Genomic DNA, 26,003 nt, shown 5'->3' with positions numbered 1-26,003 from the left:
TTTGCTTTTCATAGGCATTATCTGCAAAGAGCCACCAAAATCACAGTGTTTTATTGTGGATTTCCTTGAAACAAACACAGATTGCCACAGTATGACCTTGACCTATTTCTCTTGTTTTGCTGAAGTCTGAGATTGCTTTATGTCTCCCCAGTCATTCCCGTCTTGCTGCTCAATTCGGAATCACTGCTGGTAAGATAAAAGCATTCCTTGATCATCTTTTTTGGTCTGACATTATTTTAATAACATGGTTTTGGTCTTGAAAGTTCTCCTCCTCTCCCAAGACAGACTTTTTTCCTTTCTGTCACACAAATGTAAACCAGAAACATCTCAAGCATTTGATACTATAATATCAGAGTAGAAAACTCAGGAAAAACTTTTTGTAACGTCCATTCTAGTTGTGACATTGTTGATATATTCAATAACAGAACTAATAAAAAAGTGTCACGATAAAAACTTTAAACACACAAAAAAATGACCAACAGCCTTCCAGCTGTTTTCTCTTTTACCACAGAAGAATTAACATCATTTAAATTCTTATTTAACTGAAAGCCTTGCTTGGGGATTTTCTTTGGGCCTATCACTTCATTTCAGCACTCTGAACTATTACTGAGCGCTGCTCTGAGTTTCAATACAACTTTTCCATTCCCCTTTCTCCTATCTGGGATGTTTTCTCTTCTCTATTACTGGTTTGTTCAGCTTTTCACTCTCATTTGTCTAATGTCGGTTGTGTTGAATCACCTCCCTGACGACCTGTACCTGGTTATTCAATAACGGTGAAGCCAGATTGCAGATCTGTTGCAAAAGCATTCTGGACATCACGCCTCCCCGATTATGACCATTCTGTTTTCACAAATTTTAAAATTGAAAGCTACTTTATTTTATAACAGGTTTTATAGTTTTGAGAGGAACATAATTTTCAAGTAAAAAAACCAAAACATAAACCCACCACCTGAAACCAACCAATCAACCACCAAACCCAACTAAACACACACAAACCAACAACAACTGCTCTACTTTAAAAAAGAACAAAAAAATTAGCCCTGGAATACCTGCATCAAGGTCACTACCTAAAGATAATCAGCATGTAAGCTTTACTCTGGAAATAGGAAAGAACACAAGACAACTGATGAGAACTGCTACTTTTGAAAAGTTTTTTCCTAATATTTTGGAATAAACAGCCACAGGATTTCATAAAAGGAAAGCAAAAATAAGCATCCAGGAGCCCTATGTTATATTCGCTATACTCCATACCTGTGGGTTCCCACAAATAATTCTCTCTACAAAGCTGGCACGTGACATCAGGGGTGAGCTACATTTCTAAGTGACTTTTTACTTTTGTATGTATCACAAGATTTATTTACTTACATCTCACAACTCATCATGTTTAATAACAATTTGGTGACACATGCAATGTTATATATTCACATTGTTGTGTCTGAAGAAAAGATTACCAGATCGAGACAGTAGTAAAAGCTGCAAGATGTAGGAGGAATTCAGAGCCTAATCAAACTTGTGAAAATAAAAGTGTTTTTCAAACTGGATCATCAATAAGTTGTTTTGTTAGAAAGAATTCCAGTATACCAAGTAAAACACTGAATTTCAATGAGCTTCCATTATCTCAATTTATCTATGAGCATCTCAAACTTGTTAATATTTCAAGGTTCATAGAATTCTGATTTATGATAAAATTAAATCATACTAAATCTAGAAGCGCATAAAATGGTCAGAAGCTTTGTGAACGGATTTGAATGGGAACAAAATCATATTGTTAGAGCAATGTTTCGAAATTAAGTGTCCTCTGGGCTACTCAGAGATGCACTAAAAGCAACAAAATAGATTTCATCTTACAAGAAAAGTGAGAGGTATGGTTTGTTATTGTTTGTTTGTTTGTTTTTAATGCAATGATATAAACTCTGACAGCATCTCAATATTAGAAAAAAACAAATGACACCTTTTGGAGTTGAACACAACAGTTGAACTGTATCAAGGGAAAAAGCTTCAATGGTACTTTAAATAAATTCAATGCTCTATGCATCATGAGCTCCTTCTAATACTGCTAGGCATAAATGGATAAAATCTCATACCAAGAAATGTCTTGCTTTATACCAGTATCCTGCAAATCTGAAACCATAACAGAGAGTGAATTTCTCTTGAAGTATAGATTCTCGTTACTTCCTCTTGGAGATGAATACCTAGCAGGTTATTGATCTGCTTCTGAAGGACAGAGTGTTTATTATGTAGGAAACCACTGCTGGGCACAAGCGTGAGAAATTAATGATGGTTTTGTAAGTGTCCACACTGTGGTGCTGAACCAGTGGGGCAACTGTCAATCTATATGATAAAGCATCCCAAAACTTCATAAAATCAGTGAAGTGAGGAAGCATTGATTTTTGAGCTAAGCAGGACTGGTGAGAGAACAAAACTAAAAAGTTTACTGAAGTTAACACCTCTGTGTATATAATAGTTGCTTCATACTTGCGTGAGTTTTTTTTTAAAACAACCAGACATACAGAAAGAATCCCTTATCACAATCAGCTTTCCAACAGGGAAAAATTTTTACCAAAAGGTTAAAATTAATTCCACATACTGGTTTGTTTCTTGTGCGCTGTTCGATCATGTCCTTCTTTCTCTCGTTAACATCATTGTTAGAAAAATTACCTATTCAACATGGATTCACTGCACTGTATTTCCAGTTACTTAATAATTCACTTATTGTAAGGAGGAAAACAAAATGCAAGCAAACATACTCATTCATTTCTCAATGTCTAGGACAGAATGTATGAAAGTAGGTCCTGAGATTAAATTTTCTCAGACAAAAGCTGTGGCATTGTGCTTCCACTGAAATGGAGACAGTCACCTTCAGAGACGTGAATTCATGCTACAGAAATGAATCCCAATCATTCCATAATGCCAGAAATTCATTAGTCAGGTTTTCTATTCAAAATTATGCACAGTAGCCTTATCAAAACTGTATTAAAGTCAATGGAAGTTGTCATATTTTCTGAGTATGGTATTATTAAGAAAAAAAAAAAGGAAAAAATCAATCAGTCACTAATCCTTTTTCAAATACTTTCTTCCTTGCATGCACCTTTACTAGTAACTATAAGTCTCCTCTTTGATTTTGATTTAGAAATGTATCCTGCTATGCCTATGGAGAGGAGAGATCACTTGAAGATTCAGCTTAAACCACCAAAAAGAGCCTGCTGTTACAAACAGAATCAATTGCACTTCTCTGAACTTTTTCCTATCAATCTGAAAACTGTAATTCAGTTTGCCTTTGACAAGCAGTTGTTTGTGTTTCCAGTACCTGGTGCACTGGCTTGGTTGAATCTGATACAGTAAGTATGGGGAGGAGTCTAAAAATACATATATATATATGTATATATATATATATGTATATATATATATACACGCACATATCTATCTATCTAAAAAATCTCAAACAAATACTCTTCTGAGTGGCACCCAACAGATAACATTCAATTTTATCACAAGTGATGTACGTAGCAGAGAGCTGGTATCGGATCTCTGAAGAGATGGTTGAATGGTTATAACATTGGGGAGATTCCTCTTCACCTTCTCAGAAAGGCAACTGTCAAAACCCTAGTTGGTATTTTAACTAGGCTGAGTTTGCATGTTCATCACCCTACAGGGTGGAGGACAAATTCCTGCAAATCCATTTTTACTATTTACTTTAGTTTCATTCAAAAACACATGAGAACAGAAAATTCCCCAGGTAAAATTTTTTTATCTGATATGGATGAAGAACATGAATCTGGGTTAGATGCATCTGAGAGGACAGGTGGCCTAATGCGGTTTGAGAATCAACCAATAGCTGGGTGTTTTGCCGCAAATGATCGTTGCACTGTTTAAAGTCTCATTTCTACAAACTTAATAAACTACACCAAATAGAAGCGCTGTGACTAGGTCTTATGCATAGGTTTGCTTTCTAAAAGCCCCCAATACTTACCAATAAGCAAACAGCAATTTTTGTTCATCTTCAAAACCATGAAAAAACACACAAAATTAAACCTGATTGTTAGAAATTAGCACCACTGTTACCTCTACTAGCATATTTAGATTATGAATATTATTTCAAGCTGTGTATAAAAACCACATATAGGAAACTATTTCTTTTAAGAAATGTCTTTTCTCTTATCATCAAGTTTAATTTAATGAATTCTGAGCACAAACTTCTGTGAAGGATTATTGCGTGGAAAGTAAATTGTAAGATAAACCACAATATATATCATTGATACACAGGTAATAGAGTTTCCTCCTATTGATGCTGAAAAAAAATAAACAAACCACAACAACAATAAAAGCAGCTTTAGTCAAAATGAGGAAGAAAAGTGAAAGATACGCATTTGAAAGAATACTCATGTTCTTAAAAGTATGATCACATTCTCCTACATGTGCGTGATGAATATATTGAAGGAAAAGGCCTACCGTTCTCCTCATCTGACTTATTTTCGTTGTCGGAGTCGGTGAGCGTGAGCGCTGAGTTTTCACGACTTGACAGCCCGGAACTCCGCCTGGATTTGATCCCTCTGCCCCACAGCCGGATGGCGTGCTCCGGGGACATCCCGGCCTCCGTGTCCGAGTCAGCATCGGAGCCGGTGCTCAAGGAATAGCCTTGGTGGAGAATTCCTATGTCTGAGCAGTAGCCGCTTCGATGGGGAGAGGGCTCACAGATTCCTAGTTCTGCGAGGGTGAAGTTTGTTCCTAGAAGGGCAATTAAAAAGCAAAACATAAAATGAAATGATCTAAAAGTGAGGGGATTTATTTTAAGTTTGAAAATAACACACCTTTCAAATTTCTCTTACCTATGCTGTATGCCAAGCCTTAGTAATGAATTATAGATACAGACACCTCTTGTGAACAGAGCTAGTAAGACTTAACTAAAACATATCTAATAGTTTAAACTGTTGAAATACACAAAACAAAGGCAGGAAATATCTCTAAATTTCAGGTGACTATTTTGGCCTTAAATAGTCATTTAGGTATGTGATTAATGTAAAGCCCATGACAAGTGCTAATGACATGGCCTGCTTGATTATGTATCAAACCTTATATTTGTAGGAACAGGGCATGAGCTTTGAAGTTGAGCATTTGATTACTCAAAAAGGTATTTTTTTTTTCCTTGTGAAGCCAATTTTCTCATACATTAATCTTCCACACAGACAGGATTTTTAATTCTGATTTTCATATCGTTTCCTATTCCATAGAAAATAAACACTTATTTGGGAAAACAGAGTTTACAGCTCAGGATCACTTGGAAGAATGCAAACTATCAGCGATGTAGCATGAAACCTTGTCACCAGTTTTGCACTACTAGATTTGGTGAGATTGGTGGTTTGACGCCTGCTATAGAAATGAAGGTAAATCTCATAATCATTGTAATTGTTTTCTGCCTTTTTTTTTACCATATTCAAGAAGCCAGCGTGCACCGACACCAAATCAGGCGGTCACCGCGTTTAAAGGCAAAACCTCCAGGAACAATGTCAGAACATGTGACCTTTAACTGTTAATAACGACTCCGTGGACAAAGTCTCATACATTTTTAAAGCACATGGAGTCCCCCAGGGCTCTCAGAAAGTAAAGACTTGCTGGATGATTTCTGCTTATGTATTTGTTTCCTATAGAAATGAAGAGGATGGTAAAAAAATATAGGGAAATATTCACTGGTCTCTCAGGCTTTCAAAGGTTTTGAAAAGCAAAGTGATTTTAGCATCATTACCTTGGGCTAAAATGAAGAACAAAGCCAGACTGAAGTCACTGGCAGTACAACTGTCAATTATTTCATTAATTTCATAATTCACAGATAAACTAGATCTGTGGTCTGTGCTTCTAAAATGGTAGGTTTACTTTATCAAAAAGCAGTTTATATTTTCTCCTCTTCCTCTATATATTTACCAGAAAGAAGGTACACAGTGGAAGTTCATGCACTAAATGAAAAACACACTTAAGCGTCTTCTATTAATAAAGATGATAAGTGAATTTTTTTAAGTACTACAATTTATTTCACAGGAAAGATCGCGCAGTATTTAATCCACCTGGTTCATTTATCTGTATCAGCCATAGCCACTCTCGCGCCTCGCTGTTAATGCGGGATATACGCACCCATCTACACAAAGTAAAACTGGGCCCTACCCAACATGTATTCCTAGAGCTTATCAGTTAAAGGAAGGTGAAAAACTTCTCCTCAAAGGCCGATCTCCATCTCTACCCAACGGTGGCACTGAGTGGGATGGCGGGAGGGGACGGGCACCGTGTCACCCCCAGGCCCCCTGGGCACCGGCCAGCAGCAAGAGGGGACAGCAGGCACACAAGCGTCACCAAGGGATGCTTCTAAAGAAATGAAGCATCTAGTGGCAACGTTTCAAAGCAATATAAAAAGGCTGACATGAAAAAAGGCAGCTCTCTCTCATCGACACAAAATTAACCCAAACTCTCCTAGTTAGGAGGATATTTTAACCTGCCTTCTAATATTTACTGCCGTAATCAGAAATTTTGTGGTTTAGTCAAAAGCAATGAACTGAACAGTTCTAAAAATGAGCTTCTCAAGTGCACTTCAGTCTAGAGATCCTTTGCCTTTTTTTTTTCTTTGAATAAGTAAAGAGCTCCAGCATGACACTTAGATGAATCAATCATTTTTAAAGAAAATGTAAATTTAATCATGTGCAATTTCAATAGAAGACACGTAACAAAAACAGCTCGACTGATTGGTTTTGTTTTAACTGTATTAGCAAACTAACCTTATATTCATTAAAAAAAAAAAAGGTTAAAATCAACACAAAATGTAAAACTTATATAAAAAAAAAAAATGGAGTGCTGAGGCCTACTAGCTCCATACCTTCTGACCTACACAGGTAAAGTGGATGTTGATATGAGATACACATGGAAATTACCAAACCCATCATGAAAATGAAGTTTTTCGAGTTTGCTTGTTTGCTGGTGGCATAAATGTCTACAAATACACATCAATTATGAACATATTAGTTTAATTAAGCTGTTTTACATAAACAGTAAAACATTTTAATGATATTCCGTGGATTTTAGCAGGCATTAGAAGCATAGATGATTCCACTCTGATTAGCGTCCTGTATTGACGTCAAAATCTGGCTAAAAGCAATCTTCAGAGAAATTCTTACTTCATTTGTCCAAGGTAAATGGTAAAAGTACTTACAGTGGAAGGAAAACAGTATTTATAGAATTCATCCATACATTTGAGTTTTATTACCTGGGAACGTGGCATCTTCCAGAAATGTGGAGAAAAAGATTTGAAAACTGATGACATTTTAAGAATTTGAGAAGTGGATCAGATCAACTCAAGAAGACAAATGGAATCCATCCCTGAGCTCTGAGAGAGGATTTTCTATGCTGCTTCTCAGAAATCTCCTTACAGTCTTACATGAGAAAATCTCAAGCATCCTGACGATAGACATGAAACATTCTACAGATTTGCCTCTCTAGGAAAAACATGCTCTTCTCTGGTAAACTCTAAATTAGTTTTATTTATTTATATTATTTGAACATGTTCTATAAGAAAGCATACAATGGGAAAAGAACTTGTCCTTGGATATCCATGGAAAACCAGAGAAAAAAATAGTTTGGAGATTTTTTCACATCTACATAGATACAAAGATTTTATATAGATTTTAAATAGATCATATATATATATATATAAATATATTTAAAAATATATATATCACACTTCCTGGTATCTTCATAGCACTTAATTTACTGTAAAATCTGAGAAAAAGGAGACAGAAACACTATAGCTATGTTCTCTAGACCTTTTCTTGATCTACATCATATCCTCTTATGTGCCTCATTTCCCTACAATGACAGTGCCCACATCTCTTCAATAACATATGAACTGTTTTCACTAATACAATATTCTCTTATTTGCTCAGCCATTGTTGCACATTAAGGCATTAATGGGATTAATGCACCACTCCTGTAAATTCAGATAGATGATAAATACAGTTCTGGATGCACAGAAATGATTGCTCCAAAATTAATAGCAGAAAGAATGCTATTATTACTTTGTGAATATAGTTTCATGAACAATGAAGAAATATCTAACTCATTTCATACATGCTCATCCTGGCAGAATATTCCATCTGGGATCACCCAGAGCAGAGCAGGCGTCCTTGTCCCCAGGAGCGACTAGAGCACCTCTGAGCTGGAGCAAGGAGACACAGCCACAGCCTGGCCTGGGGTGAAGATTTAGGGTCTCCTTTAAGGAGTATTTTTCTTACAGCTCTTCATGTGATTAGGAGATCAAGCACATCAAGACCTCCTAGAAGAAAAGAGAAGGAAGAAGGGCAGCAGGGCCTGTTGCTTGCCATACCTCTGGAATATAAACTGTGTTAAGTATTCACAGAGAGAAATCTGGTCCATGAGCTAAAATGTGCTACTAGCAGTAGCACTCAAAGCAGATGGATGGCTTCGTACAGTGCTACACAGCATATTCTATCTCTAGGGCTTGCATGGAGTTGAGAATAACTGCATTTTACTGAAACTTCACTTGCAAAGCAGGACTGAAATGTGCAGGCAGAATCCATTCTTGCATATTCAAAAACTTAAGAGCGTTTTCTTTCAGATTCATGTGGCATCTACTACATAAATAACACTAGGTCCCTATTGGTGGAAAATAAACCTCTTTCTCTCAGAGAACACACCACACAAAAAAAAAAAAAGAATGAAAGAGTCAAACGGTTTTTGCTTTTCCATATGCAACAGAGCTTGCTGGCCTCCAGCCCCAGTCCTTTCATCCCCACCTGCAGAAATCACCAGACCACTTGCATTAAAGAAAAGCAGTTAATATTAGCAGCTCCCTTAAAGTGTATGTAATCTCTCATACAAAAATAGACCAGTAGATGCTAGTTTAGAAGTGTAATATAATGTTATATACTTGATCATCATCACCCATAATCTACATGCTGTGAATAGTCTCTTGATACGGTAGAAAAGATATTTTGTCTTCAATTAATACATTACTTTTATTATCTTTAGAGCACTTTTCCTTTTACAGAAATATACTACTTAGGTTATTTAGTATATAAATGCTTACTAAAAGTGCGTTTAATGCAATGATGTACAGTTCTACTCATTATTCTCAGCTAGGATAAAAAGCATTACCCTATAAGCAAAGGTTATTTTCCCCCAAGCTCTAGGCAGAGGTCTCATTTGGGAAACTACCAATTGCAGGAATTGCCCTTCTGAAGATGAACCTGCTCCAGCTGTGATCGCTACAAGATGCCTCAGAGGAAGATCTCTGAAACCAGCAGCACACAGATTTGCCTTCAACACCACATCAGCAGTTCTGAACTGAGCAAAGTCTAAAATCCAAAGGATAAATATGACTTACATTCTTTGCTACTATAATCAATTACAAGCAGTAAGTACAGTAAGAATACATTTAAGACCGTCCGTCCTTTCACAGATTTTGGTTATGTTCATAGCTATGATGATTTTTGCTGGCAAGAGTACCACAGTTCAGCTCCAATCTGTGGCATATTAGAGGTCGTTCTTTTTATGTAACTCCCGATGCACACTTATTTTTCGCAATTCTTTATGCATTCATTTTTTATAATGACAGGGAGAACAGATGATTACAGTATTTTTTTTTTATCCACTTCTTGCACAAATTTTTAACATTTACCATTTTGACTTGTCTTCCTTATCCGATAAACAAAACAACTGCCATCTTTTTAATCCACCTTTGTATTTCGACTGTTTCAATACTATTCTTTTCCTGTGGTTAAAGATCCTGTTCTACAATTGATGTAAGTCTTTTCTTTTGTGAATGTCCCCCTCTCACTCTCCCCCTGCCCTGATATGTCATTATACATCACTATAAAATACACTGCAGTAGTACAGTATTACATATCAGTAGAATCTTTTCTGTGCAACATACAGGATCTTTAACCACATAATCACAATGAATAGCTTCTGTGGCAAATGTAATATTAGCATGAAACATGCCTGGAAAATTCTCTCTCTTAACATCATTGATATTACAACTGCAATATTTCATTTCTGAAGACGGCACAAATTCACAAAGCAAAGCACAAGGAAAAGATCAGCTCTTCTTGCTCTGTGATCCCTCCAAGCAGAGGAACCTCCCTGGCTCAGGAGACCAGGTAAGAATGAGGAGACACCAGAGACTCATAACCTAGAGCAGGGACATGGGCCAGCTTTCCTCTCCTTTACAATATTCACAAATGTTATTGCATAAACCGAAACATCCCCCTGAACTTCCCTAACACCCCTATTTCCTAACTCTTTATCCATTTTTGCCTAATAATAGTCCTTTGGTAGCACAGAGATGGGGAAGTATCAGCTCCTGTGGAGCAAACTCTCCCCTGATCAACCACTAAAAATACCAGAGAACAGATTCTTTAGAAATTAGAAAATAACAATAATGAACAAGCGGTAGCATGTTCTACATTTCTGAAATCTGTAGCTGGGGGTTAACAACAGCAGGGCTTCCCACATGTTTGTTACTACCTACTAAGAAGATTCGCAGATGACATGTTTTAATTTATTAAATTCCAGATACTGCACGTCAGGAAAGCTACACATTTTATAAATAAGCAAATGTGAACTTTAATCACTTAATGATGATAAATCCTACTTTGATAGAGCACATTTGTGACTAAGGAACCAGGAAATGCTTTATAGATGTTAGTGAGAAATATGAGAATACACAGAGGTCTCTGATGTGCTATCGCCCAGCCTGCACGTGTGCACATACATACACCCTCCACCTCCATAATCCTGCAATATAGAATATATACTGAGACTATGAAATAGTGTTACAAATACTAACACAGTAGTATGCAGACAGCACTTCTTAAATTTCAACAGAAACACAACGATTTCCTTAACAGTGAAATGCTGGCAGCCTCGGTCCCTTCTGCAGCACAGACTAGAAGCAGCAAACAGAAATCCTATACGCACTTCACAACACGTGGTGTGAATTTGAAATATATTTTCTAGCTTCTCTCATCAATGACAGCAAAATCCTTTAATTGTCTTTTTTATAATCCTCTTTCTGCCTTCCTTCTTTCTGACTCCAAGATCCCAAGCCTAATGCCAGGATACAGATGTTTCTCTTTTTGACAATAAATCTGCTGACAGTATTAATACAGTAGATTCATATCCACTTAAAAAAATTATAAGGTTCATAAAACCAGGCATCTAATGAGATTTTGCTCTAGCTCACAATATTATACAATCTTCAGTTATGTGATCGTATTCATCGTACATTTTCCAGTAAAATTTCCTCCTTTGGTGAAGTGGTGACTGTGGAGCTACTATCCTTTTTTTTTTTTTAACCTGCCTCATGAAGTCTTTACATTCCAAATAGCGAATACAGTATTTTTAATTCCCTCATACACATTCTCTACAGTTGTGCTGTGTCTCAAACACTACTTCACTTATCTTCATGTCCTCGTGAGGTGAGATTTATCATCCCTATTTTATAGGTGTTGAACTAAGGGTGAACAGAACAGCCTCTTTCCAGAGCACACACTAATTTTGGCAGAATAAGTATCATGTAAAAATTATACTTCTGGCATTACCTTATGGTGATGAATTCATTTTTAATGATATGTTAGTTTATGACAAAGTATGCATTTATTGTTTTCTCCTGAAATGTTTATGTTGATTAAGGACAAAATCAGTTTTGGGAGGCCAAGAGGATGGAGTTATCTATTATTTAGTATCTACCCAACACAGCCCAGGTTAAAATGTAACTCTTCTGGTTAATGTTTTACTCAAAAAAAAAAGAAGACAGCATTATTCTCAAATTGCTTTTTCATGTTAAACAACCTGCTTAACAGCTGCTGACATCTCCTGTCACACCAGCATAGTGTGTTCCTATGAAGGAATGACAAATACAGCTTCATGGAAAATGTAAACTTCAAAGAGGAGTCAGTAAAGAGAGTGTAAGGAGACAATGAAGTGCTATCACAACAGAGGGGAGGTAGCATTTAGTATCTGTGCTGAGTATCCACATTTGCAATGCACAGTTAGGTTCACGGGGCACAAAGAAATACAATAATTAGACTATAGTACCCATATAAGATAAAGATCTCAGTTTTCACCACTAAAATGCAAATCATTTGCATTCTAGTCTAGCTCATGAAGATGTTAGTCTTCTGTTGTAAAGCCATTTTAGTCATGTCAGAAAAGGACAGCAAGTCCTCCTTGTTCTCCAGAAAAAAACCCTCAGCTGACCATACATAGATATGAGTACTTTTGGCTAAAATCACTGTACAGTTACTAATCTTCATTGATACACAAATCTGAGTTCCATTATTAAGACAGATTTCTGTGAAAATCTGTAGGAAACTACCAGGGGATAAATTAGCTGGTGATAATTTGTTGAATTAATGAAAAGCCTTTTCTTATTTTTATACTGTCAAATCAAGATTTAAAAAGCAGTAAAAAAATAAACCACTGTTCACAATTTGATAAATAAACTGTGCTCTCGAGAAACAGTGGAAGTCACAGGTAATAAGCTTTCATACCTTCATACTGTTTAATTGGGAAGCCTTGAAAACCCTGAATCAACTGTCATCACAGATGAAATCTTAATTGTTTTCTTTTATTCCCTGCTTCACAAGTTGGGAACATGGATACTTCATATTTTATGAAGGTCCTCAGGCACATTTAAAGATTTCTTAGCACTAGAAGCTGTCAGCTGTTTAGTCACAAGGTGCTGCTTCACTTTAAACATCATGTCACCTAGAAATAATGGTAATGTAAATTGTATCCTGCACAGTAGAATAAAAGACATTTAAACTATCATTTGACTCAGAACTGCTGTGTTTACATTCTGAATGATGTTGCACATACCAGGTTTTAGAAATATCAGAGATGCCAGCCTTTAACTTCGCATTTCTGATCCTGCCAGGAGGACAATCAGTAGACCAACATGAATAACTTTGAGGACTGATAAAGGAATACATCTAACATGGAAAGGAGTTTCCCAAAATATTCAAACTATTTAAATGTAGCACCATATGAATTAAAAAAGCATAATGAACAAATCCATTTATACTTCATGTCAAACTTAAAGAATAATGACATGAAAATCATTTGAACACTGGAATTTGGAAGAAAAAGTTACATACGTTATAATAAGCTATCAAGGAAAAAAGATTAAGCTCTTTGAGACAGTATACCTACTAAGAAACAGACACAGCCACATTTTATTTTATTCATCACTTGTGTTCATTTTATGAAGAGATCAGGAAACATCTTTATTTATTTGATTGAATTAAAAATTGCTTTCAGCTTTTCGTTTTTAATCCTAGTAAAATAATTAGTTATTTTCACGGCCAGTCAGTTGTGGTATTATAAATGGAACAGTTGGCATCAATTCAGACTACTACTGGTCCTGAACTTTGCTACAGACGAAATATACACCCTCAATACAGGATTTCTCTTATCTACCAATGACTGTAATTAGGAGCCTGCACACGCAGGGGCACGCACTGCAGCTGGGCACATCCTGGCCCTTCTGGCACGGACAGTGGCCACCCTGCGACAGGCAGCAGCCCAGCAGATCCAGCGGTTCCACAGCTGAGACCGTTGGCCTCATGAGGCTTCTGTGGAGCAAAGCAACCAAGCAATCTGACCTCCCTCCGTGCATCTCTTTGCTTTCCCTGCAGTGGCGCTCTCCACGCTCACAAAACAAGCTGCTATTCTGATTCCCTTTTGGCTGCTCACTGTATACCCAAGTGCAACATCTTCCTTTTAGCCTGTCGTATCTGTGCCGCAGTCCTGGGGGTACGTGCTGCTCCCAACAGGCTCTTCCTACCCCAGGCGCACAGCTCTGCTTGGACAACACAACCAACCTGTTTCTCTATTTCATCTACAGTTCTGTCAGTTGCAGTGGTTTAGAATTTCAGTTCCAGTGTTTTAATTTTAATATAGATAATTTTTCCCTCATTCTTCTTCTTCAAAGAACAGAAGTGAAGATCTGTGGTATGTGCCAATAAATGGCTTATAGATGATGTTTTTTTCTAAATTTCTGCTGTTTGAATCTGTGTCTTTGTTTTTATAAAACTCCATTTCAACAATAGGGACAAATGTTGCCCTGACCTTGTTCTTCCCCTTCCATTTTTTTTTCTTTTTTGAAGGACTGCTGGCAATGACTTTAATTTGGGAAATAACAGAATGGAAATGCAAACATGCCAAGCAGAAAGTAAAAGCTCCAACCACCACTTCAGCATTGATCCTCTGAAGAGGCAACATCAAGATACCTCAACTAAAACGATGATTTTGTCAAATCTTTTATGTGTGGGAAAATGTTCACTTTGGATTTTAAAAAACTGATTTTGTCCTACTAGGTCAACTATTCTGCACAACGACCAACCAGTTGAAATAATAATAATAATAATAATAATAATAATAATAATAATAATAATAATAATAATAATAATAATAACAACAACAACAACAACAACGTCTAGTCCTTCTTTATTGCTTAGTTTTGTTATTAAGAATCTTCAGTCTAAAACCAAAATCGTATTGAGGCACTACTATGTGGAGATAACACAGTACATACTACAAACAGAGCCAGACCAAAACGTAGTTCATTTGGAAGAGTTACTGTGCAGGATCTGTTCTCTGACTATTTTTAACACACACGTCATCTTACTTTGTAAGTGCCTTTACTTGCTTCATAAGTACCTTGCAGATCAGGTGAAATTATAAATTCATATCTCACTGATAAAGGTCAAGTATACCTTGGTATCATTTGATGCCACTATTTATCTATTTATTATTATTTACTTTGCAGACTCCAATTATAGAATTCTGTGGATTTAACAAGAGGAAGACTAGACTGGGTTTTTCATCAATCCTCACACTAGTTCAACACTTTTTAACCTACCAGCCATTTGCAAAGCAGCATTTTAGGCTAGTTCATGTATTTTCTTTTTGGCTACACAGGAGTCACAGGTGGTCTTCAACCTAAAACTGGGTTTGTTTTGAAATGGAATACAGAGTAGGTAAGGACTGCACTGAAGACCAGAGATGGGAAAGGAAAATCTCTCATGCTTACAGGACACCTGGGACGAGAGAGCTTGTCCATTCTGCTCAGTTTGCTTTTCCGTTCTGTGACTAGTGACAGAAATGCTGTGGCTGTGTGGGACTTGCACAGCTTTTGCCTGTGGCCTTTCAGGCACTGTCCTATCTGAAAAAAATTGTTTTCTTAATTACCGGTATGATAGAGCACAGAAGTTAAGCTGGCCAGCAGCTTCACACGGCTTAAGCTACCATGACAGGCTCTGGATACTTCACAGATTTATCCACTGCTTTCAGACTGATGAACCTCTGATTCAGCTAAGCATATTAAAACTCACCAGCACATCTATTTAAATTTCAGATTTGTGGTTCTCAAAGGCATTTGGTGGCTCCATTTCCTTCTTTATCATCTCTTTAATGACTTCAGAACAGGGAACAGACATACATATTGGAAAACTACCCTATATTTAAGTTCTCCTACAACTTGTTTTTGTCATGAAAACCAAACAGCAGATGCTTTATAGCGCTTTTTTTATACCTTTATTCTTTTTTAAAAAAAAAAAAAACAAACACAAAAACAAACACAAAACCAATGGGAACTTGGCAAACAATGCACATGGGTTATATAATCGAGGAGAAAGCCATTTCACCCTGAAATGGGAAAGCCAAAAGAAAGAACCCGTCAACCCAAAATAGTGAGCAAACCAAAAGTTTCCAATGATTTCTGATGTGGAAAGTCCAAAGACAAATCTATACCCAGACAATCAGAAGTGTACAGTACTGATCAGCTGGGGTCCTCTAAGTCAGTGGAGTGATAACTTGAAGAAGTTCAAAATGGGAGACTCATAAATCAAGTCATTCAAAGTCAACTGTGTTCTCTGTAGAGCAGAATCATATATATATATATATATTTTTTTTTTTTTTTTTTTAAACAAGAAATTATATGCACAAAATCATAAAATGGAATGAAAGATGGCCTGGTAAAAATCAAGCACTGAACAAATCATATTCCTATTGTTTCTTTTTTAAAATGATAATAGCTAAGAATATGGCTGAAAATGAGCTCAAATGTGAAGTTGCTTTTAAAATTAAATGCAGGTGAACATGCACAGACACCGTGTAGCACACATCCTCCGGAACCACTCACCCAGGGAAATATTGTGCGCTGCCCACAGATGTATCAGAATTTTCCAGCGTGGGTTTGTGGGCTGGACCGTGTGTGTTAGCACTGCAGTCTACAGGTGCCCATCTCACAGGACGGGCTGGACCAGTCACGTCTCACCAGAACCAGTAAAACCTGACTTCAGAGAGCTGGTGGTAGAAAATCTGTGATCTGAAACAATGATCACAAGGCATTTGCTCTCATCCAGCTAATCCATGCGAGCTATGTTAAAATGGGAAAAAAACACCGTCAATTTCTTTCCACTTTACCTAAAATTTTGGCTTTTTATCTCTGACCTATTTAAAAATTCCTGCCTCTTCAGAGCCCTACTGCAGAGACAGCACACGACAAATGGGCAATACTGCTGCAAATTTGTTTCCATTGCAAGCTGATGCCACTGCTATTCTTTTATCAGCATTTAACACTTCTGTTATCAGCAAATTGCCCTTTTTGGAGGGGGGGGGAAAGAACCCTACAGAAGCCTGTTTTTATGAATGCCTCAAGCCTTCAAAATTAACAGTGAGAATTTTGCGGTCAATGTACACTCCTCTCTTAAAAGCAGATGTGGCACTGTATAGTTTTGGTATTAAGTACTGTCAAGCTTCCTTTCAAGCAAAGAACTATTTATCTACTTAACACAGAACATAGCCAACTTTTGTAAGTTTCATATATTACATTTATTTCAAAATGCTTGGCATTATTAATCCTTTTTATATTGTTAATATAAAGATTCTGCTTCAAAACCTCAAAAACCCAGAAAGTTTATTTTTTCCTCTTCTTTTTGCATTGCATGCACTGATGAACTAGCCTGCTCAGCAAACATTTAACAGATTAGACACTTGAACATGGTTTCAGGCAATGCTCTCTCATGTTTCTGCGTATTGCCTGATAAACACTTCAAAGTAAACCGCTCATAAATATGAAATGAAAAGCCGAGAAGTCGTTATGCACAGCTTTGAGATACAAATCTCTTTATTCCCCTCTGAAGTGGAATTTGATTGACATAATGAGTCATAGATCCTGTCCAGGGACACAGTGCCTTATCCCCTTTTCCTCAGGAGACAGGGAGTCTTTAAAGAAATCCACTTCAGAACTTTCTGATAGACAGCTACAGAAAAGTTGAACGCTACACTAATTTATTATTTCGTATTAATACCTACTTTAACAACTATGACATCTGCCAAAGACTGATTCCAAAGTCACAAACAGGCCCCAGCATCTAAACCTTTTAAAGGAGGCCAAAGCCAAGATGTGTACTTTATCCAGTTAACACTGACACGGTGATGCAGGCCTTGGATAGGCAAACCAAGGGAGACTCCTGGAGCCAGAACAGCCCTTGCTGAGAGGGGACCTGCACAGCCCTGGGGAGGAACACAGGAGTAACCACTCCATTCCCACACACACACAACAGCTGACACTTCATGGAGAAACAGGTGAGCCATTATGGCTTGGGCTGGTCCAGCACTGAGCCCCACATCTTCCCTCTGATGTTTGCACGAGCAGCTCCTGATTGCAAAACCGCCTCTAATGCATTCACAGCACAGACCCCCCCTCTACGGCCTGGCTTGACCTGCAAGACAGGTCTCATCTTAGCACAGGGGGAAAAGGAAAAAGGGTGGAGAAGGGACAAGGTGGCCAGGGGATGCTGCCACCCCAAGAAGATCCACATTACCACAATTCTCAGTAGAAGGCACGTTTATCAGGGACAGACCCCTATAATAATTTCCTACACCTCACAGGTCTATGCTGTGAAGGAGATTAAGACTTTCACAAGAGAAGGAGCAGTTAAAATAATCTAGTCTGAAAAACCTCTGAAATGCTAATTTAGATATTGCTGTTAATAAATGATACCCATATGAAAACGACCAAACCTACAGCATGTGTAATTGTTGGCCATTGCTGTTCCACAAAATGTCTGTTCCACAAACAGTCAAGCTTTAAGCCACCACAGTGAAACTGCTAATCAGTAGCACTATAAACAAAATTATGGTGTAATAAATTGCTACTCTACAATGTTACATTCACAACCTGCATTTGTAGCAGTGTTTAGAATGAATCCAGCAAATATCTGCCTAAATTGAGATGGAAATTCTGGCATTTTATTTGCTAGCCATACTGTATGCACTAAATTATACATTGTTACAGGCTCTTTGTTAGCTGCTACTCCCTATCAAATAACAATACATAACACGTAGAAGAGCCACCACTCACAACTTCAATTCCTTTTGTTGATGACAGTACTATTATTAACATTAGACACAAGCCATTCACGTAATTTATGCAATAACACATACATCATAAAGATTTAAAAAGCAACAGTAAAAAATAAGCTTAATTTTGGTGTTCAAAACGTGCTAAAAATTCCTTTATTGGCAAAATAAAAGTAAAGACTAATATATATATAAAAGCATACAGTGAAACAAGGAAATGGTGAGAAGACTAAATATTAAAAGAAATTAAATCATACTACATGTAAATAATGAAACATTCAAGCCTAGTTTTGTGGCAAAACGCTGAAAGCGAGATTTAGAAGCTTAAGATAATGAAAAAGCCACGATGTGGTCTCGCCATCCATGTACAAAGATCACTGCTGCCTCTTTTCAGTCCGCAGCGACTGGGATTACAAAGACATTATTTTTCCCTCTGAAACATTTATTGCTAAAAATTTTACTGCTGTTCCTCACTGTTTGCAAATTGCAAACACATTTTGACTCTGTCCTATATATTGTGAGCGCTCTTCCTTCTCTGGTGTGTATGATCATTCACATCTTAAAAGTCAGTCTGCACAGGCTTTTCTAATCGCTAGTAAGCAATATATATTTACATAAAAATACAAATACATGAGTTGCAACAAATACTGAGCAAAACGGGGAAGTGCTGAAATAGCCAAGAACAAAATCCAAGTTTATGGCTATAAACAGGCATCCTCCAATTATGCAATTTCCAATCATGGATTGCCCTTTCTATGTAAATTAAAAATCTTTGGCCCTAATTGCAACTGTTTGTAACTATTGTGAATATTTGTAAGCAATCATTATCATACATACAACTAAGGAATTACGGGCATGCATTCTGGTACATATCTGAAAATGAGGCATCTAAAATAGTCTGAATTCCTGAAAGTCTTCTAAAGACATTCTATGGCACTCATAATTAATATGTAATTTAATTAACCTTAGACATATGAGTAAAAATAGATACTTCAAAAAAGAACCAGACCGTAAAATAAACAATCCTTTTTGATAATAACTATGTTTGAAATAAAGTGTGTTTCTATAAACTAATGTTATTTCAAGAGTGTATACCTCTGTTACTGAGCTTCCATCACAAGATGTGAAATATTTGGATAGCAGCATTAGGTATTCTGCTGAGGTCCAAAAAGCACAGCTGTCAGTCACTGCCCGGGCTCTGTCAGTCACTTCAGCCCCGCCAAGCCCAGTTGTCTCCAGGATAAGTGCTCCTCCGAGAGCTGCAGTTGCTGCTTGACCTACAGCTGAAAGGCAAGTGCTTCGCTCACTAGATCTATTAGCCCTTTGACTTCATTTATTCACTAGCTAATAAAAATACATTGCTGAAGTGAGTGATTAATTCAATTTCTTTAGAGAGAGTGCTAAACTCTTGAAGCCTCTAAGTATGACTATCCACAGAGGCCCCAAAACATTCATATAATTAGTTATTAATTATGGAATTGCAGTTAGAAATCTGGTAAGAGCCACTAAGTTGTTGGGTTTTGGTTTTTTTTTTTTTTTTTCTTTTCATCTTCCATCCAAGAATACCATTTCCTTCCAGCACCATGGCTTCATTTCACATAGACACTAAAACAACTATCATCTCTATCTATTTTTATCTGGTTATCGCTGGAAGCCTGTTCAACAAATCATCATCTTTCAGTTTCTTGTCCATGCCTTCCAGGTCCAACATAACACAACAGCTTAAACAATAGCTTGCTGTTGCTGCTAAAGGAACAAGACTTCCATTAAAAACTGCACAGACAATGGAAAAGAAAGGAAGAAATCCCAGCACACTTACGCACACGCTGTTGAATGCAAGACTTTCCCTCCATTACTGGAGTGAACTAACGAATATTTAAAATTACCTAAGACACTAATTATAGCAAGGAGTCCAGAACGTGTTCTGACATAAAAGCCCAGGCAATATGACCTGACAGACATGATAAATGCTGTGTTTTTTCTTCTATATTTAAGAAATATCATAGTATCCTCCGATCCAAGTACAGCACTGGGATGAAAATACTAGACAACATAAGTGTCCAGCCTATAAGGGAAGTTTTATTCCAGTCACGTTCACAATTTTTTTCATGTATCACGAGCTAGAGAATATAGATAGTAAGTTTTGGTTCTGTCTTTTAGGTTTTGTAAATTAAGCTTATGTTAATGAAACAAGTTCCACATAGCTGGACTTCGCAGGGTAAACATATCCACAACATATTTTGGAAGCATCGATAGGGACCTCCTCCCCTGCCTAAATCTCATTCTGTGGAAAAGGAATACTTTACATGGCTTACAGTCCCATTCTAGTTTTACATACTGGAGCAGCTATAACCATAAGAGAGAGACCATATTTGCTAGTCTGGATTGATTGCCTTGAGCTTCACCAGTTTTCAGAAAACAAAAAATCACATATGAGAATACCACAAAACCCCACATTAGTCTGCAAATGTGCAAACAGGAGTGCTTCACTTGGAAAGCTGCTGGTCATGCTGGCATTCACTCTTGGTACACACAGAACACTTGCAGCTTGATCCAGAGAAATGAGCAAGAATATTTTCAACTTATGCATATGCTTATATTTACAATAAATATTCTCCTTTATACCATTGGCTAAAATTTATTAAATTAGCTAAAAACTCCTGATCAAGAGTCAAACATTCAACAATGTTGTAACTCAGAGCTTATTTGAAAGCTGGCAACCAATTGGCAGAATATGTTTCCGATAATGCATAACTTTTTTGGTTGTCATTTTTGAAAAAGGGACACACATACACACACACATATATATATAGGTACCCTCAACTCAGGAAACAATTACTTTTGGATTAAAATAAGGCTTTTTGGATGACCAACACTGCACAGTTATCTGTGCAATGGCCAACAATAACCTGAGCTCAGCATCACCCGGAGGATGCCTTGAGAAAAATGGCATTTCAGTGATGGACAGCGTGGTCCTTCCTACACACTATGCACTGCACTATGCATTTAGTCCTTTGAGAGCTTTCAGGATGAAAAGACTATAGTTATTACTACCATCATTATTATTAATGAAAAATACACATGTAAAATTAGGCTTCAAACACAATGTTTTATAGCCCCTATTTGTCTCTGTGGACATACGCCATAATGGCTTTAACAGACCTTTAACACTCACTGACTAATTAATCTTTACACTCAGGACCCAGCACTGAGTTTTATTCAGTAAGGAGCAGAAAATAGCATCTGTGGATTGGGCTTGCAAGGTCCAGTGCATGAATAAATTGCCAGGCTGCAGGAAGAGTCGGTATTAAACAGCTCCTCTCCTCCCCCCAGCACTCCTGTTCCAGCCTTCACCAGCCACTGAAGCTTCCCTTCACAAGCTTCTTACATACCATTTATTTTTATTTCCAAAAGTGACTCTTTTCAAGCTTACAGAGACTCAGTCTTCCAAATACATTGACACTGATAGAAAAAGTATTACAGGGACTAGATATCACTTTAAAAATAACTGCATTTCCAACACAACCAAAGTATGCACCAGCAAATTCAGCTTTCCTATGGAGAGCACAAATGAACCATACAAATTAATAGACCCCAACAATTCATCAGAAAAACCTTTAGGCTTCCATTTCAAACTCAAACATGTTCTAAATATGAAAAAGCACAGGGAAAATATTCTGCAAAGAGAAAGCACAATGAGAAAATACAGCATGCAATTTCTTAATAGAATAAATTCAATCTTTACTCCTCTTAAAAGAATTTTAAAGGTATTGTAAAAGAACAAGCATATTGGGGTAAATTTCCCTCATCTCATTTGATTGATACAGTCATAGTCAATATAGCTTACCTGGAATCTTGCCTTACTTTGTCTATAAAGCCAGGCAACCAGAACACCATCTTCAGTTACAAAAAATAAAGCGTCATGTGTTTACTAGTCAAGCTTCAGTGGTAAAGATTTCATCAAGATGAAATTATTAAGGATTCTAATTGTCTTTTCTATAGGGAAACCCTGGTAACAGAATTCAAGAGCTTTATACCTGTTTCATTCCATTAAGTTAACTTCAAGAATAGCTTACTCCATTTCTTTTATAAGAAAAATTACGTTCTGAAACAAGCCTGTGAACTGCAGCACAATAGGCAGCATTCCTTCTGAGTCAAAAACGACCTCCTTAGACTGTCGCTTTATCAAGGACAGTCACAAATAAGTTATGGTATTTTTCTTACAACAATTTATTTCTCTGTATGCCTATAGAGACAATATTTGTCAGATTAGCCCTTTTTCCTTTGGGGTTGTGAGCCACTTGTTCAGGGACCCTACTTTTCCCCACAAAGAGCTGTTAATTTGAGCCAGTAGGACTGAAATTTGTCCATCCTAATGGTTGGACAGACCCAGGGTAAGACACATCTACTCCTACACCTCAGCCTACTCTCCTTACTCTCCCTGCTTTCCCTCCTTGTTGAAGTACGTTTTCAGTTTCCCTCCATAAATTCCACAAAATCCTCCCTACCGATGAGCCATACTTGGCTCTTGAGCTGCCCCTGGTTCTCAGCCTGAAAAATGGAAAGGGAGGTGAATCAACTAGGAAACAAAATCCTCACCTGCCATTGCTTGATAAGTTACAGCCTATGGTTTTATCTCCCAAAACATTTTCCCATTATAAAAAAAGATGGCTAGCAATGCTCTGTGCATTAGTATATATGAAACAAAGACTTCTACTATGAGTTTATAGGGACTCAGCTTCATGAATTACATTCATGAAAAAGAAACAAACAAACACCGGCTCCCTTCCCACTTACCTTCAACCCTCTCAGGTGGGGGAGGAATATTATCGAGCACTGTGTAAACCTTCACTCCTGCTCTAGAATTTAAATAAGCCCTGGCATTAAAAAATAAGGAATCCATTAGATTCATTTTTAGTCACATTAACCATTTACTCAAAGGTCACATTCAGGGTAACTTCCTAACTGGCAACACATTATGCATACCTTTTAAATGCATCGTGGTGTAGAGATGGTAATTTTGTGAGCAGCTATGTTGCATTCACCATTAGAACTGTAATAGTCCTACTCATATCCATCAGAAAACTATAAGCACAAGAAAAACACAAGCCCAGCATAAGACAGACTGGAGAAAGCAGCTGCTAATTCATTTGCTGGTCCAGTTCATCAGAAAACACAAATAACGACCAACATTATCAACCTACATAGAACATGAAGGGTATGGTGCAAGACAGAAAAGGAAGGGGACTCAGAATTAAGCCAGAAACCTGAGTTCGGTACCCTACTACCAGAGCCTCATCCTCCCCATGACACAGTCTCTCAGGGCCAGGCAAGAACAGGTTAATGGCTGCTGTGAATTGAAAACTTACTACACCCAAGTCTAAACTAAAGCAGGACTGGATCGAGAAGGTATCAGATATGCCTTGATTCTTTCTGCTTCATGTACATGAATTGAAAAGAGACAATGACCCTTGGACCTAAATTTGTTAACGGACCTCCAAACTGGAATAGTAACAAGGTTTTTTTTCTGACTAGAAGAGAAACTGATGGTAAATTACCATGTAAAGGGCATGACAGAGGACTCTGGTTTAGGTTTCTTGCTTTTGCGAACAGAAAAAATAAAAATTATCATCTACCGTCTCATAAAATAGGTCAGAACATCTATTCTTCATTGAACAGTGCCATTAGAGTGTGTATTTATACAGAACACTTAGTTTTACTTGGAACAGATCTCATTAATATTTGGAAGCTCCTGAACAAAACATTCAGCCTGCTCGTTCTGTGATCTCAGGTCTGTAACTGAACGTCAGTTGCAGCCACAACTGTGACACAGGAACTTGACTTCTGCATTGGATTGCTACAAGGAGGCGCTTGATAGCCAAAGAAAATGGAACGATCTAGATAGATATGTCTGGGTTAGAATTTAACCGCACAAACCCAGAAATGTTAAGAAGAAAATCTGAAGACTAAACTAAGAAATACACCTATACAAACTCTGATTTTTAGAAATGTAATAGCTTTACTCGGATGTAATGGCTTTCAAAAATCAACTAATGAAGCTGAAGTAAGGTCACTAAAATTCTGAGTAAGAGTGCCCACAAAGTGCATTAATGCGGTTTTACTACTTTTTTTAACTCCTATGATGATTTTTTTGAGTGCCTTCATTTACATACACCTATAGTTGAATTTTCTTGGAGGCATGGATAATTACAAGCATTATGTCCATGTCAAATATTTTGACTTTTATGAACAGATTTTTAAATAACTCAGATAATGTATCGACGGGATTGTTTTCTTTAACCATATACATTTAAAATTACCCGGAATTTAAAACACTTCTTGCATGCATTTTTTCTGAAGTTCCATGAATGCTAACAACTTTATCCTGCACTTCACAGTTACTTGATGGTAACTCATATTTTCTTGCTTTCTCAATAAAAATTGATGGATAAAGAAACTCCTCCACAGAGAGATGAGGGTGGCCACCACACAAATAACCTATACATGTATATCTAGCACTGCCCATCACTGCTACATCATGCTTTACTGAAGTGTCCCACAGAGGCTCACACCATCACCATCCATGTTCCTGACAGGAAACGAGAGCTCTTTAACAAGTGCTTTCCTGAAGACTTGGGAGGATCATTGCCAAAGTACAACAACTCAACCCCTGCACTTTAACTCTAAATTTTAAATCAATATTGGCTAGATAATTCTCTAAAAGGAATATTTATTTTTGACAGTGAGATGTACCCTGAATTTCAGAAAAACAGAAAATCATCTTGTTTCAGGTTTTTAACGAATGTAAGATTTACAATGCAAGATTTACATTGCTTGTAAGTCAGTCTAGATGCCTCTGCTACTTCATTTTTTGCTCAACACTATAAATATTGCACACGGGACTACAAATTACGCTGGCACAAGCAATATAAGTCGTTATCAACACTAGCATTGCAAAGCAGCACGTGAACACAGCAGCATACTTGAAACACGCGTTTTCTTACACACTTCAACCACAAAAACACGCATCTGCCAGAATAACAAAAATCTCTCAGATTTAGACCAAAAGAGTGACTGAACTATTTGTGCTGGGGCTTTCAAATATGCAAGGGGCCATATCCATGCCATGGTAACCATTGTCTTTTTGATTCCCTTGTGAGGCAGAACATCCACGCTCAGCTCAGGGGCAGCATTTCGCCTGCTGCCTTTACCCAAGGAAAGCTGATTAATGCTGGGACCTCCTGACACCACAGGACACTGATAAGTAAGACAGTGTTCCTGCAATGGAGACTGTGGTATATTTTGACTTAAAGCACTGCTCAGAGAATCAACAAAAAGTCCTATATCGGGAAAAGATCCTGCATAGTGAATACCAGGCTTAGCCAGAAAGGTGAAAGTCTTCTTGAAAGATGCTCAGTCAAATGGTATTTACATGTTTTGAAGAGTTACCACTGTTACTGTTCCTCCCTAAGGTGCGAGAGTCTCGCTCAGCCCACACTGTTGTGCATCTTGAAGCCAGCCCTTCCCATTTCTTTGACTATCTTTTGTTCTTCCCAATCCAGTAGTGTCAGGCTTTA

General features: G+C 37.3%; 1 protein-coding gene across 12 annotated transcripts in view; it reads right to left on the bottom strand.

Annotated features, from left to right (window-relative positions):
• Nucleotides 1-26,003, bottom strand: part of TENM2 (teneurin transmembrane protein 2) — a 645,420-nt gene that overhangs the window by 448,515 nt on the left and 170,902 nt on the right. For all 12 annotated transcript variants that reach the window (XM_065030083.1, XM_065030081.1, XM_065030084.1 and 9 more), the window contains exon 4: nucleotides 4,450-4,725. In XM_065030083.1, coding sequence (XP_064886155.1) covers nucleotides 4,450-4,725 — 276 coding nt within the window. The remainder of the gene's footprint in view (nucleotides 1-4,449; nucleotides 4,726-26,003) is intronic.

This window comes from Columba livia, chromosome 14, assembly GCF_036013475.1.
Source record: "Columba livia isolate bColLiv1 breed racing homer chromosome 14, bColLiv1.pat.W.v2, whole genome shotgun sequence".
Lineage (NCBI taxonomy): Eukaryota > Metazoa > Chordata > Aves > Columbiformes > Columbidae > Columba > Columba livia.
This window is presented reverse-complemented; position numbering and strand designations above follow the sequence as displayed.